Below are 16,099 nucleotides of genomic sequence, written 5' to 3' on the forward strand. Positions count from 1 at the left end.
AGTGAGTTAATATGTAAGTTTTTGGTGTTTTGTGATTTTGGGGTCAGATTCAGACTAAGGTTTTAAATAAATAAAATAAACTTGGGTATTTTCAATTTTTCAATGCTCAAGAACAGTTTAAATAGTATGGGAGTAATTAGTACAATGCACACTTGATGGATTTTATTGCTTCTTTCTGACGGAAAATTCTTTGACCACTTTTGCAATTTCTTCCATGACTGTACAGGTTTTAAAACTCTTCTAGAGTCAGTTTTGCTCATTTATTTCTTTGGAAATAGTCAATATTTTAAAAATTATTACAAATAACAAATTATTCACCTGTAATTTAAAATCAGTCTTAAAGCCACACATATTTATTATTTTTCAAACGTATGTACATGCTATTTTAATGAAGAAAATGCACATTTATGTAAAAGCATTTACATTCATAACTCATTGTCATGTACTTATTTAATCAAAAGTAAAATGCTATGATGTTCAAGGTGTTTTTGATATTTACAATGAGTTCTCAGACAGAAAAAAACTCTCTAGGGTTTCACTGTGGTGCTTTGATATGGATGTTATTCATCAGAATTATCTTTCTATTCCATTGAGAGGTTTTTTTTTAAAAAAATTCTAACATGTGTTGAATGTTTCCAAAGGCCATTTTGGCATCACTTGAGATTATCATGTGCTTTTATAAAGTAATACTTACTAAATAATTTATTATAACAGTGAGGTTTCTTGCTATTAACTTCATTTTTGCATTCTTAGAATAAATATATTAGTTGTGGCATGTGATTTTCTTAACATTGCAAAATTTAGTTTGCTAGCATTTCATTTAGGATTTTGGTATTTGTTTTTGTAGGGTATATATTTCTTTCTCTCTTTTGTTTTTATATTCTCTCTACTCAAAAATGTTTTCCGAGAGCATGATCCTGCATATTCTGCAGAGCTGCAGACACACAGCATTTTCTTTGCCTTCTCTTCCCTCTGACCTCCTGTGATCCCATCTCTTCAGCGCATCTTACTTTTGGGCTTTTGTGGGGCGAGAACTCTGAATCGGTGTCTTGTTTTCTAGACCTTTCACCTTACAACCTTCTAGAGGAACCCTGCCTTTCTCTCTTCAAACCACATCTTTCCTATGTCCCATTCTCCTGCTGTGGCTGAGGCAACCAGGAAAAAACCTGTTTTTCCTGGCCTTTCCGGTAACAGGTGCATTTTACAGAGGCTTCAAGAAATCTTTGCACCGGAGTTCTGGACAATCTCTCTCTAGTTCTCAGTTCATCCTCCTAGAGAGGAAGATGTTCTGCTGAAGGCCCAGTGATCCAGGAGAGCACCTGGAACTCTGTCTTCCCAGCCTGGCAAGCCCCTCCCTGCACACACACAGAACACAGTTGTGGGAATGAGTGATGCCAATGACAACATCAGTGACATGAAACCTCCTCACCTGTTCAAGCACTGTGGATAAGAGCTGTAACTCTAAGTGGACAGCTAATGTTTGTCTTTTTTCCTAGGGCAGCAGTTAAATAGAAAGTTAGAAAAGAGGTGTTAATTCCTCAACAGGCATAAGGCCTGATGAGATCAACGCTGCTTGTAAGATACAAGTCAATAGCTAACACTATATTCAGTTTAACACCAAGTGAAGATGAAGACACTCTTCTCAAATAAAATGCTACCTGGGATGACAGACAATGAATCCTCATGTGAATGATGACTTACTTCACAAGAGTGAGACACGAGTGCACAACAATACTTGATTTTATGTTAACACTGTGACAGCAACAACAATTTTTCACAAGTGCATTAAACTTCAGAAACCCAAAGCTCTGGGTTTTCTCAGACAACAGCCAGTAAATCTGTCTCCTTGACTGTTGACCAGGCTTTTGTTTCCATGTAGCTGATGTTAGTAAATGAGGAGCAGCCATGAGAAGATGCGCAGATTAGTCTCTTGTTTGAGAAGAAAGATATTTATTAGTTTAGAGAAGTCTTAGTACTTTGATGAGAATTATTCCATGAAAGTATAAATATGGGAGATGGCTGTTGGTCTGTGACTGCCTTGTGAACATAAAGCACAATGATTCAGATACTTGTGATAAAAATTAATAAACAAAGAGACTTTAAATAAAAATGCTTTTAGGACATTGGATGTATAAATTTGACAACGTGAGAATTCACCAAGATGTCACATAGGACATCTTTTGTCACATAAACAGTGTCATAAATGACACTTATATCAGGAAACAAAAACCTATTTAATCCACTAACCATGGATTAAATCCATCTAGATCTATGGGATTTTGGAGACAGAAGGGTCCTTGGGGATCACTACTCCAAGCCTGGAAAGATTAGGGGGTTTGTGGGAGAATTAGCCCTTGAATATAGTCTCTAAACTCAGGCCAGGAATTCTCGGTCCTTCTTTGCATCCCTCTTTCAGGAAAGCAGCACCTGCATACCTAGAGGCACATGGTTCTAAGAACCATTTCAGTTAGGACTCTCTTCCAGAATCATTGGCATGGCCACTGCCCAGTGGTAGAGGAGAAGCAAGTGCTCATTCCTGGCCTCTGAGGATTCCACGGTTTGGAAGGCTGACCACCAAGGATTGATGGAAGCAAGCTGACTTTAAGAAAAACATGACCCTTTGGGAATCCAGTTCCCAGGAGGTTTCTAGGCTGGTCCCAAGCTCTACAAGCTCATTCTTCAGCTAGCTAAAATTCAGATGGCAGTGGCCATCCTTGTATCATCAGTGGGTGCCTCACACCCAGCCAAAGTGAGCCAACTGTTAGGCCAAGTCTACCTACAGCAAAGGGCTGGCTCTAGTCAAGAAAGCAAGTTTCTAAAATGGTTCTTCTGCTGCTGGACAGGATTCTGAAGCCCTGATTCTTAGAAAGGTTGTCATACTAAGGACACTGAACTGCCACTGATGTCACTATGTCTATGGCAATATGCACATTCCTCTGCTTTGGCTCCCGGAGAGCAGGGCCAGTGGTGAAGGCAGGAGAGACAGTGAAGTCTGGAAAAAGCTCTCTGTCTGTATACGAGAAGGTCTTGGTAAGCAGAGGGAATTAGAACCGATTAGGCATCTGGATTCCCCCACTGCTTAGTCACAACACTAAGGTGAGTATTTGTGAATTGGGGACTTGACATTTTCTCCTATTTGGCTGCTGTCTTGGTCTGATTTCCCCTGGAAGCAGACCCTGAGACAAGGATTTGAGTGCAGGTCGTTTATTTGGGAGGTGATCCCAGGAAATAGCAGTAGAGAAGTGGGGAAGTGAGGCAGGGAAGGGAAAGGAGTCAATGAAGACTGCCTTATCAAGCTGAATATCACTGTGGGTGCCTAGAGCTCAATCTGCTGCGGAACTTGGGAAGTCAGTGTGCAGCTCATGCCCCATAGTCACCACCCCAAGGGGAGAAATGGAGCTGGAGTATTTACACTCTTCCCATCAGTCATTGGTTAGTGCTCCTTGGCAGTGTTACTTCTCTCACTTCTAGCCAGTCTTCTGCACAGGAAGAGGAGCTCATGCTGCCTCTGGAGCCCTCAGGAAGTTGGACTTTGGGCCAGTGTGCAGTACCATGGTAAAGAGATAAGGGTGAGCACTCACAGTTTCCGGAAGAGTTAATTAGCCCAGATCCATTCCCAACCATGGTGTGTGTGTGGGGGGGGGGGGGGGGGGGGGGTGTGTATGCGTGCGCGCTATACAAACTAGTGCTTGGATTACAGAGGAAGTCACAGTTATTCTGATCCTGAAGATGGGAACTTGGGAGGTTCCAATGGAGTGTTTTTCCTATTACATTCTGCATAGCATGACAAAACACCAAACGTGGTTACAGACCTATGGCTTGACACTGCAAGTGTTGACTGGAAACAGGCACTAAGTTGTTCCTCCAGTTCTAGCAGATGGATGTTATTTCATGACAGTGAAGTTTATTTTACATGAGGTTGTTAAAGTGGATACGAAAATTAATATTGGCTGGGCTCCTGCTATGTGCTAACCCTGTGCTACATAATTTAATCCTTGCAACTCTATAAGGGGGTATGATTATCCCCATTTTACAGATGAGGGCAAGATGTGTTTATCCAATCAACAATAAAGACCTGGACTGGGTCCTAGGCATCAAATTAAAAACAAGACAGACACAGGCTTGTTAACATGCTGGGAGCAAGTTCAGGACTGCAGGGCAGCGCCTGGTGCCTGAATGTAGAAAGGACTGAAGGGGCCAAGAAAGGCCTGGAGGGACAGGGAGAATAGTTACGAGGAGAGGTATAGTAACCAGGCGAGAAATGACATTGGCTTGCTCTAAGTAGTGGCAGTGTGTTAAGACATTAACCAAAGTCCAGAGTTTGCAAATTGCATGACTGTATTTCAAATTCAGTCTAACCTTGAAGCCAATCTCTATACCATTCTGCTTCTAAATAATACTCAATATATAAACCTGTATTTCTGCTTTCCTTTAACTCCAACAAGTAGCCCATGTGTGATTTGGAAAAATACATGATCGTTTTTGTTTGCTGTATGGATTTTTACATAAGCAAGTGATATATGGTTGATATTTAATTCACTGATTCATAGTAGGCTGAGGGAAAGACAAACTTTGAGAAATGGACACATTTGGGAGTCTGAATAAAAGCAACTCTCCTAATTCTCCACTCAGCAAGGGCAGGAGGCCGGATGGGGGCTTGGCCAAGCGCCTAGAAATCTCCCCCAGTGGCCCCTCCTTTCCCTGTTCACATTCTGCCCCGGAAAGCACAGTGCAGATTGGTGCCTATGGTTCCAGAAGCGAGGCCTGCAGGCCGACGAGGGGTGGGAGTGGATGACTCATCACAGCCTGGCATGCCACTGGTACAGCATGAGCTTTTGGAGCCTTGGGACCATCAGGCAGCAAAGCCAGTAGGCCCCAGAGCCACTATAAGAAATAATGTGATATTCTTCAGTTACCATCTGGCTCTCAGCTCTAGCAGACAAATGTGACTATAATGGGGCCTCAGTTCAAGTAGCAGAGGATCAGAGCCATTACCATTGAGGAAGCAATGGGTTAGGGCCCACATCCCAGGGAGGAGTTGCCTGTGAAGGCCACACTCCACTCTCCAACCCACGGACACGCCAGGGGAAAGGTGTGTGCACTGTCCACAGGCAGAGGACTCGGCAGATTGATGAGTGAGGCCTCGATGGTTATGGAAGGTAGGATGGGAATGAAATGAGTGAAAGGCAGAGCCTGAAGCATTGACGCTTCAGGGGCTTAGCCATGGAGGACAGTCCCTCCTTCCCTTTGGGCCTGCTCTTGATCACCTGGGGTCATCCCCAGGTTGGCCTGGTTCCTCTATTGTGCCTAGCTTGACTGCTGAGCAGATGAAGGGGGCTCATTCACCCATACACATGGATTATCAGCAACTTGTTAGCTTCTCTAGGATACTCTCAGAATAGGGAAAAAACTGACCAGAGGTGCAAAGAAATCTAGATGTTACCAGACAAGATCTTATCTGGGTTACAGAAGAGGCAGCTTGTTGTAAAGGAAGGAGCCTATGATTTGAGGCCAAGTAGGTTTGTGAACTTGCTCTGAAACTTACTAGCTGTGGGCCTTGGATAAGTTCCTTCAAGACTCAGCCTCAGTTTCCTCATCTGCAAAAAGGGGCTGCATCTACCTCAAAGAGTTATATGAACTAACATATGCAGAGCACCAGACACAGGAGACCCTCAGCAAACGTTAGCTTCTTCCCCTTCCATCGGAGGCAGCAGGGAACTCCTGTCTCTAAAGTGGCCAAGTCTAGCATGAACGTGCTTGGACAGCTGAAGAGGGACCCCAGGCACATGCTGGAGGACGTGGGCAGAGCACTGACTGGGGGGCCGGGGGTCTGGGGTCCCTTTCTGCAGGGGTTGGGTCTGTCTTCTGTGGTTTTCAGACAATGTCCCTTGGAACTCAAGGGCTGGTTTAGGGCGAGCGGAAGAGGGGCTGTGGCTGAAGACAAGTGGCTGGCACTGCAGGAACCCTAAGAGCAGCAGTGCTTTTATCTGTTTAAAACACTGGGATTCCATGTAAGGCTTATGGGAAAAAGGATCCTGAGGCAGAGACAAACAAACCAAAAATCTGAAAACGACAGAGGTAAATGGTCCAGAGGCCGCTTTTAACACAAAGACTTTACACTATGGAGTGAAGCTTCATCATTGACTGAAAGAGAGATGGCTAGGTGATCTCAATCCACAGGCAAAATTCCTCAGGGAGGGAGGACACGAAACAACACTGCTCTTCACCAAGGAGAGAGATCATGGGCACTAAATTATAGACTCGAAACTGAAGGGCTGTCTTGACAAAGTACAGTTAGCGGAAGGAGACAGGAGGTCCTGGGAGACTTCACAGGACACACGACGCTGTTTTCCTGATTGAACTTCTCAGCCTTAACCAAGAAGGGTTCTCTTGGGCTCTTTCAAGTGCACAGGGATGTGGATTTCACAGAGAGCCCTTTGGGGGCCCAGCACACCTCTGGGCAAATACAAAACCTCCCCCACCCCAGCTGCAGGAACCGAGCTGTCCGCAGTTAGTTTCAGGGCCCTTACCTTCTTCAGCTCTTCCTGCACACTCTGGCTGTTGTCTTCAGACGACAGACTTTCCTTCTGGTTCTCAGACTCTGTCTTGGGCTCGGACTCCTGATCCTCCCCTGAAGAAGTCTCCTTCTCGCTCATTTTCATTGCTAACTCGTACAGCCTGTTTCTCTGTTTCTCCTCCGTGGTGTCTGTGCCGGTCCTGGGGTGCTGAGACTCACTGCTGATGTCAGTCTCCGATAAATCACCCGACACCTAAGTGAAAGCCAGAACCATGAGCTGAGGACTCCTTTGCTCCAGGCATGCCACTTGTTGTTCCCAATAACCCCTGAGTAAAGGACAGTCCAGGAAAATAAAGCTCTCTTACTTGATCTGCTTTCTCCATAGATTGGCTTTGACCTTTTACTTTTATTTTCTCAAACACATGCATCTTAATGCTTTGTGAAAGGTTCAGGCAGGTAAGCATCTGTACTCAGAAAAGTGTTTGAATTCATTCAGTGTTTTTCATTCACAAAATGCTTACTGAGCGCCCACTATGGGCAGCAGTGTGCTGGTGCTGATGATGCAAGGCTGAGCAAACCTAGTCAGTAGCAGCCGGGCTGGCCTCCTAGTGGAGGAGAGATACTAAAACCTTACACACTAACTGTCATGGGGTGGGGGGTTAGGGATGGGCTGGGACTGGGGGGAGGCTCTGACAGCCCATTAAGGGGAACTGGATGGGAGGGGCTGGAAGTAAGGGAAAGCTTCCTTGTGGAAGTGATGTTTGAGTCAAGACTCAGTGTAGCAGTTAACCTGGCTAAAAGGGAGAGACACAAGAACAGTATTCTAGGCAAAAGGCAAAGATTTTGAGAGGGTGCAAAATCCTTGCACATATGTAAGGACTATCGGGTGACATTCTGTTGATAATTACAGTTCCAGCTTAATAATTACATCTCTGGCTCCTACTATCCATTTGGTGAATATCACCTAAGCTCCCTCTATGAGCAGAGCCCTGACCAGGCCTGGGGAACTCCAGGAATACATGGAGATTGGGATTCTCACTCTATTCTTGGCCTTGGAATCTCGGCATACCATGAGGGTCCATTAGACCCAATTTTAGTTTTTGAGTTTCCTCTTTGAATTGTTCTATTTATAAGGCTTGATGTTTCATGGATTTTATTCTTTCTTGAACGGCTTCTAAGGAACAAAGAGAAAATTTACTTATTTTTTAAATAAAATCAACCTCATTCTATTTTGCAACTACTATATGGATTTATTGGCCCCTCTTATAAATCTAAAATACATTAAGGGATCTTTGTGATCTTATTTTTCCTAACTTTTGAAATAGTTTGCTATTTCATCATCCTAAGAATTATTTTTCATCGTTACTCATCAATTATTCCCAATTATGCTAAAAGAGACTAAAATAATAAAAGAGAAGAATGGAATTGCCTGGAAGGATGATTCAATAGTGAAATGCCATAATCATTTTGAGTTTGCTTTTAGCTTTCATTGCACACAGTTGAGAATTAAAAATTTTTCATAATGGCAAGGAGAAGAAAACTGACAGAGAACAACATTTCACAATTATTAGATGACTCAGATCATGAGCTCAAAGAGAAGGACAGCAGCTCTCTAGACTAACAATGATGGTGAAGTTGATTGTATAAGTAAAATCTCAGACTAAGAGCCTTCAGATAATGGTGTCCTAGGTGAATTTTCTCAAACTCAAGAATCGATGAGTAAACAATGTATTTATAAGGACAAAAGAATATATGATATTTTCATTCAGTTAGTCATTTAACAGGAAGGGCTTCATCACACAACATTTTGCCATAAGAATCTGGACCATTCTGCTTTGCCAAAAAGATATGAGACAGATTCTCTCATTCTTTATCATGTTTGTGCATCAAATTTGCTTGATACAGTTTGTAACTGGACAAATGCTAAAGGTAGCTCTCTATATAAAGGTGACTAGAAGGAAACCGATGACAGAAACGAAAAAAAACCACCACTGGATTGATAAAAGAAAACGGGTCCATTGGGAATGACTATTTTTTCCTGGGCCTGAGCAAGAAGCAATGAGGGCCCCAGGAGAGGGACTAGCGCTCCCAATGTCCTTGAGAAGGAGAAATTCCTTTGTCTAGGGATATGGGAAGAATGGCCTCTGAGCAGATTCTTCAAAGATGAGGAAAATTTTATTTTATTTATTCATTTATTTTTTGAAGATTAGCCCTGAGCTAACTGCTGCCAATCCTCCTCTTTCCACTCAGGAAGACTGGCCCTGAGCTAACATCTGTGCCCATCTTCCTCTACTTTATATGTGGGACATCTACCACAGCATGGCGTGCCAAGCGGTGCCATGTCCACACCCGGGATCTGAACCAGCAAACCCCGGGCTGCCAAAGAGGAACGTGCAAACTTAACCGCTGCACCACCAGGCCTGCCCAGAGGAAAATTTTAATATGTAGACGTGAATTCAGGTATTCTTGATGAGGAAGCGGCAGGACCAATAAGACCTGCGGTGCACGAAACTGCTTGCTGTAGAGGAGTAAGGCTTAGAAATCGAAAGAGTGGGGAGCTTGAAAGGATGGAGAAAACAGGCCTAGGTCAGACTCCAGAGGGCTAAGAAGCAGCTAAGGAACTGAGCTTTATCTATCAAGTACTTTTGCTGCTACTCTTGCGGTATGCACTGCACTAGCCAGGAAGTCAGCAGCTGGCTACAAACTCACACCTGGTAACCTTCTCTTACCATCTCACTCAATAGATTTAACACATTGAATTATCAATTCATCTGAACTCCAGTTTCCTTTTCTTTAGCTTTGGCCTGTCTATTTCTTTACCACATGAGAATTGAGGAAGCATTAGTCAATGCTGATTCAGTCTCCATTCAGCAAACATGTACTGAGTATCTACCATGGGCTGGGCTCTGTGCTGGCCACTGGAGCTCAAAGGTGAGAGCGACACCCTTCCTGCTCTGGCAGAGTTCACGGTGTGGTGGAGAGAGGAACGTCTAACCAGACAGCTGTAACACACCGGGGTACAACGTACACAAATGTGAGGGTTTGATGAGACTCAGAGAAGGAGCCGTCACATGGTTGGTTGAAGTAGAGGTTGTCAGGGAAGGGAAATTGGAATAGTTGATACCTGAGCAGTATCTTAAAGAATGGAATCCCAAAGATTATCAGGATATACCTCAAGTTATATTTGAGCATTGAAAATTGTATTAATTCTAAATGATGGCACTAGAGTTCAATAAAGACTCTGTAATCACATCCACAGGGATCTGACACCTAGGAGACATGATACCATGAACATGGATGGAAGCATCGTTATCAAAAGCCACCAGAGCTTCCAAAACAACTTAGTAATATTTGTCCATGGAAAATTTATCAAGTAAATTAACAAATATTTATATCTCCAAAGAAAAATCGGTGTGTTCAACCTGCAAAGGGTTAAGCAATCCCTGCCTGTGTTATAAACTTACACATTTTCCCTGTGTCCTGATTTTAATGTCAGTCTCCAAGACAACTGGAACAGTAAATGCTAAGTTGGGGGTCTTAGCTAACACAGGGTCTGTGGATGGGCTTCTGTAGGCTCCTGATATTGTTTGCAAACTTTGGTTTACATGAACACTTTTCTAGGGAGAGGGTTACTGACTTTCATTAGATTTTCACAGGGGCTCCATGCCCCCAAAGGGCTAAGAAACGTTAATAAGAGTAAATAATCTACTTCCTACTAAGACACCAGCAGACAGGTACATGTCACTTGGATAGGGAATGGGAAACTTCCAGTTGAATTCACAGGAAGGGGGAGAAGGGAGGTTGGAGTTCAGAGTCTATTGGGAAACTGGACTCAGCATTTAGAGATGAGGATGCTGCTGAATCTTCAGCCTGAAGACTATGCTCTTCTACTTCAATAGGACATCGGGTCTCAAAACAACTTCACCCAAACACCAATTAAACCCAGTGTGTTGGACAATGACTCAGATTACCGAGAAGCTTATGAAGTCAGCAGAGAATTCATTTTGTGACTTGAAAAAAAATCATGAAATATAATTCCTTATGGGCAAGCTGGATAACTATCAGCAATACATGTATCTGGGCATCAAACATTTTAAGTAATCTGTTGAAAATCAGAATTGCCTGCCCACTGTCCACTGTCCACTGTCTTTAGCTCCCCACCTTACAGATTGGCATTTGTATGTATAATGGGACAGTATTTTGAAAACAAGAAAGTAATGTTTTTCATTTCCTACTAAAATCTTCATTTTCTTAGGCTAAGCATAAGCACTCTGCCCTAGGGAAGGACACTGTGGATCGGAACCCAAAGAGCATTGATCAGCTCACTCTACGACCTCTTTAGCGTGGTAACAGTCTAGGAAGTCAGATTTTGTGGAAAGAGTTTCTTGAGACTAAAGCTCCCCATTCAAAAGCTGGATGTAGCTTGGTCCTCAGTTGGGATCCAGGGAGAAGGAGCCTCAGAGGTCGCCTGTGGCCTCTGACCCCTTCGCCCCCAATAATATGGGGCAACTCAATCAAAGTCCAATCAGGCCCCGATGAAAGGCTCCAGAGGGAGGGGTTAGGGGTCTCCAGGTCTCCCAGGGTCCTGTGTGACACAGAGAGCATCCAGAAGTAGGCTCATGGAAGACCGCTGAAGGTGCTGGAAGGTGAGCTTACCAGGGGCTCTCTATGATGGGAATGAAATAGCTGTCCTGCAGCTGGACAGCCAGTGCCAAGGAGCTGATGAGAGTGACAGCCAAGGTGGGACCTGAGGGAGAGACACTGGGTTCTGACTGAGTACACAGGCAACAGACCACAGGTGTAGCCCCTTGGTCTCTGGCGGGGTTGCCTGTAGGGTGGGAAATGACTTGATGAACAGGGGCCCCATCACTGAGGAGACCTGCAAGGACCCAGAGGACACTGCTCAGCTCTAAGATGCCCTTGCAGCCACGTAGACACAGAAGCTCCCCATACCCTCCCCAAGACAGCGAAGGTGGAGAAAGTGGGGTGGGGGAGGTTAGACTGATTATTTGCCTAGAAAAACACTTCTAAACAGAAAGAAAGTTGTTTAAATCACAAGAGGCTAAGTGTTTCTTAGATTGGCTAATGTCCATCCCTGGCTATTCAGAGTGGGGAGGCTGATGAGGAAGTTTAAGGCAGTTAATGGAAAAACAAAAAGTTGCCTTTTTCTTGCACACTTCAATTTAGTGTGTGGACCTTGGAGACTGGCTAAATAGGAATGTACACTTTTAAACACCTAATGACGGAATACTTATTAAGATAAGTTAGTACAATTTCTTAAACAAGAGTCTGCTAATATATTCTCAGTGGTCTGCAAGTTCTTTATAATAATCTTCAAATTTTGGTTTTCATTTCATTGGTCACCGGAAAAAAAGGACATTCTGGATTACCAGGGCAATCACCTTACAGCTGAGTGTTGCCATGTGATCTCCATTCTTAATTTTACATTTAGGTTTATGGTGACACTAAGAATTTCTTAAATTGATAGTATTTAAATTTCAATGCAGCCTTTCTCAAATGAGAGGTCCTCTGAAAAATCCTTGAGGAATCTGTGAATTCTCAAGTTCGAGAAGCACAAAGATAGAAATAAATGGAGGCGAGGGGGTTCTAAGAGGTGGGGGAAGGAAGAGTTTTCATTGCTGAGCACCTTTGAGTGGGCGAGTACTGCCCTGGGCTCTGGACACACGGACTCTCATTCAAGTGTCCCAGTACTTCCCTCTGTACCCTTAGGACACTGAGGTTCAGTAGGCTGTCCAAGGTCACCTGACTAGTGCCTGGCTGAGCTGAAGAGGCAGCGACCTTGAAGGCCAAGATCTTTTCACTCTTCCGACACAAGACTAGGTGCTCCAAACAAGTTTAACCACGTTCATGAAAAGAAGAACAGAGAACAGAACCACTGAGTCGGGAGAGAACCCGAGACACAAAAGATTTAATCTCGTTTCAGAGGTTTAAATGAGTGAGAAGATACTTTTTCTAGAAGTTTTCTAGAGATGGATACCCTCAGATTTCCTCAGATGACTGTCCTCACCTTCAGGTACCCGAGTGGTCTGTCTTTATGCACCTTGAAATCCTGCCTGCTGTAATTTAAAGCAATTTTTCTGTTCCGCCTCACCATCACACTCATCAAAATTCTCCACCTTTGAAGGGAGCAATGTCAATGTCTTCTAGGCTAAGCAACCCCAGTCCTGGAAACAGCTTTTCACAGAGCCTGTCTTTCATCTGCTAGGTCCTTTGAGGGAGAGGGGGGACTCTGCATTTTCTCCACCTTTTTAGAAAGAGCCCAGCTAAAGGATTCTTGCAAAGGTTATGTGTCAGCCTTGGTTGAAAGCTGTGTCCTGGTGGCTCTCCCCATTCCTGCTGATGAAAGATACTGAACCTGACCTAAAAATCAGAGTTTCTGCAGCTTGCTTTTAGATCTTTTAGTGAACTTCAGAGAAGAGCCCCGCCTTACAGGTGGACTAACCCTACGGGCACTCTATGTGGCAAATGTATGTGGTTTTACTTGCAAATCCCTTGGCATAGTCATCCTGAAGCCGGAGAAGAGCAGGTTGAGCCTCAGGCTGGCTGCCTTTCTGCTGATCTGTTTCTTCTGAGGACTCAGAAAATTTCTGTCTCTAGTGCCTTGAGGTAGAAGTTTGTCTCCCCCCAACACGTTGCTATTAATCTAAAAGTAGTTTTATTCTCATGCTGTACCCTGGTGAATAAGACATTTATTTTTCTTATAACTGGTGTGATAAGAACAGTCACACACACAAAAGTACACATCAAATCCTTGATCAACTTAACATGGCGGAATTGGGAAGACATCACCTGGAATCTTACTGAATTTAATATTATAATATATTTATTCCTGCCTCAAGGAGAACCCCACCGTGTGGAAGGTCCTGAATTCGGCCAGTGGAACTGCAGAGATGACAGATATGGGGACCAGTCTTGGGGATGAATTTGGTGAAGGAGGTTATGGAAACGTAGCACCTGAATGTCATCTGGAAGGCTTATTTTTAGCATTTATAATTATGGGTCAGTTGTCCTGGTACGGATCCCAGGCTGTTTTCTGAGTTTTTCATATTATATAATTGATTTAAAAACAAACAAATAAAACCTTAATCTAATTTGGGGCACATTTCCCTCTCCCCGAACCCAAATTCCCTCTGACTGATGGACTCTGCCCTTCATCTGTTTTTTTCCCTTTATAATCTCCCATTTGACAGAATTAGACTATGCCATTTGCTGCAAGGGCAGCCACTTAGTTCCCCAGAATTATGCAATCCCGTATAAAAAAAAAATATCTGCAAAATCACTAGTCTGGACTTCTCAGATCAACATTTACATGAGGAACAGACCTTTAAGACACAATTATTTTCATACTGACCACAACCGGTCTATCACTTCGTGGCGAAATCTCTTAGGAATAAAACAGCATTAATAGTGGATTTCATCTTTGTTTTTTTCTGTGACTCTGGATTGGAATTGGGTGTAGGCTAAGTTACATAACTCTTGGATACTGATAGTGATTCAGGACCGGACCTCAGTGCCGGCATGAGAGTCTGAATCAGGAGGAAGTCTCCTGAACAAACAAGTGATGACACGCAGGGCAGGGGCTGGGGTCGAGGGACTGAGGTGTTCCACATCCCCTTCTTTTTGTTGTTCCTAATGACTTGCTCTCCGTTTTGAGTGAGCTAGGCTCGGGGCCCTGCCAGATGGAATAGAGAACTCAACATCTTCTTCATGGAGTTAACATGCTTTGATTGCCACACATAAGAAAAGCCTTAAACGATAGGTAGCCTGCTATTTAACATCTGCCCCAAAGAAGGGCTACAATTTAACTACTATAAAAACTAAAGTCATCATTGTTAGTGGGTGATCCTTAAGATCCAACAGACTCCTGGTTAAAATTCCGACACAGCAGGGCTTCTAACCCAGCTCCCCAAACTCCCTGACATTGAATGCAAAATTTTGAGTGCTTGTGTTTATGCACATTTTTTCCCCCTCGCTGGGGGGAAGACTTCGTATTCATCAGGTTCTCAAAAGGGCCTATGACACATGAACCTTTAAGAAGCACTGTTAGGGGCCGGCCTGGTGGTGCAGCGGTTAAGTTTGCACGTTTAGCTTTGGCGGCCTGGGGTTCGCTGGTTCAGATCCCGGGTGTGGACATGGCACCGCTTGGCAAGCCATGCTGTGGCAGGCGTCCCACATATAAAGTGGAGGAAGATGGGCTGGATATTAGCTCAGGGCCAGTCTTCCTCAGCAAAAAGAGGAGGATTGGTGGCAGTTAGCTCAGGGCTAATCTTCCTCAAAAAAAAAAAAAAGAAAAAAAAGCAGCACTGTTATTCAGCAAATACCTCATTGTTTTCTAGACCTATTCTCTGCAACCAGTTTATCCTGGAGGGCATACCCAGTGATTCCGTGCTCAGGGGGAATCACTTGACAGATGCTTGACTAAGATTTGTCTTCTGTTGAGGGATGTTGGTCACCCCTGCTCTAAACTGTTTCCAGCTTATTACTGGTACTTGCTCAGGCTGCTGTGGAGGTGGGAGCAAGGGGCATAGTGGGAGGACAGCTATGTCTCAATTAGAGCAGTCCCACTTTCCACCATATAATTGTCTTCTCTTTAAGTTTTTGTTTAAGGAACGGTTTCAATTGTAAACCAATGGTGAAGAATTGGGGGGTGGGGGCAGGAATTATCACCCTTCGGTCTGTGTACCGGACAAAATTCAAATACAATTTGTGTAGATAGAGGCTTGCTTGGGGATATTCTCTTGGCACACGTCAGAGGTAGGTGGTCCTGTCAGGTGCCTCAATATTCCCAGGATGGAGGGTGTCATACTACGCCCACGTACATGGTCTTGCAAGCACTTGTCAGACAGCATCCCCTTGAATTCAGAGCTGCGCAGCGCTCATGAACGGGGACTTGGGGAGGCAGCCGTCTGCTCCTCTACATGTCCCAAAACTTAATCTTGGAGCATCCCAGACCAGCAGAGCTCAGCGTACTTTGGCCCCTCATAGATCCGACCTGAATGAACTGTGCCTGCCATGATGCACTGGTCATCTGCAGCAGTTTACAGTGCAGGCTGCTGAATTTTGCATTCTCTCCACAAGGACCCGTGGGATAAATTTCTCTTGGTCTTCAGCTCCGGGAGCAGCATCCTTTAAGAAATGGGTTTATGTCCTAATATGGCTTCCATGACTCAGGAAACTGCTCACATCATTCTCCTTCTCTTGTCTTCTACTCGGAGCCAAACTTTTGGTATATCTAGCCCATGATTAGGATCTCATTGCATCCATTTTGTGAACTAGCATTACTCCTGGCTTCATTTTATCTTTTCTAACCTGGTTTTCCCTTATATTTTGACTTCATTTTCTCATGTTAATATTTATGTAAACTACTTTAAATTTTTCTGTAGCAAGGCATAAACACATCAAATAAAGGAAGATTTACAGACTATTAGTTATAAAGAATTGGTGGCTTCTCAATGTGGCAAGATTCTAAACACATCTTTTAAGAATAATTAGGACCTAGCATGCTAGACAGAGGGCAAATGTACCCAAGGAAACAAGTTCCACTAATGAGTCCAACCAAAA

The 16,099-nt window shown here is 43.8% G+C and overlaps 1 protein-coding gene across 10 annotated transcripts in view; it reads right to left on the reverse strand.

Moving 5' to 3' along the window:
• MYRIP (myosin VIIA and Rab interacting protein) overlaps positions 1 to 16,099 on the reverse strand; it is a 339,379-nt gene that overhangs the window by 34,301 nt on the left and 288,979 nt on the right. For all 10 annotated transcript variants that reach the window (XM_070492581.1, XM_044754350.2, XM_014859642.3 and 7 more), the window contains one exon: positions 6,531 to 6,770. In XM_070492581.1, the coding sequence (XP_070348682.1) occupies positions 6,531 to 6,770 (240 nt within the window). The remainder of the gene's footprint in view (positions 1 to 6,530; positions 6,771 to 16,099) is intronic.

Source organism: Equus asinus, chromosome 21 (genome assembly GCF_041296235.1).
Source record: "Equus asinus isolate D_3611 breed Donkey chromosome 21, EquAss-T2T_v2, whole genome shotgun sequence".
NCBI lineage: Eukaryota > Metazoa > Chordata > Mammalia > Perissodactyla > Equidae > Equus > Equus asinus.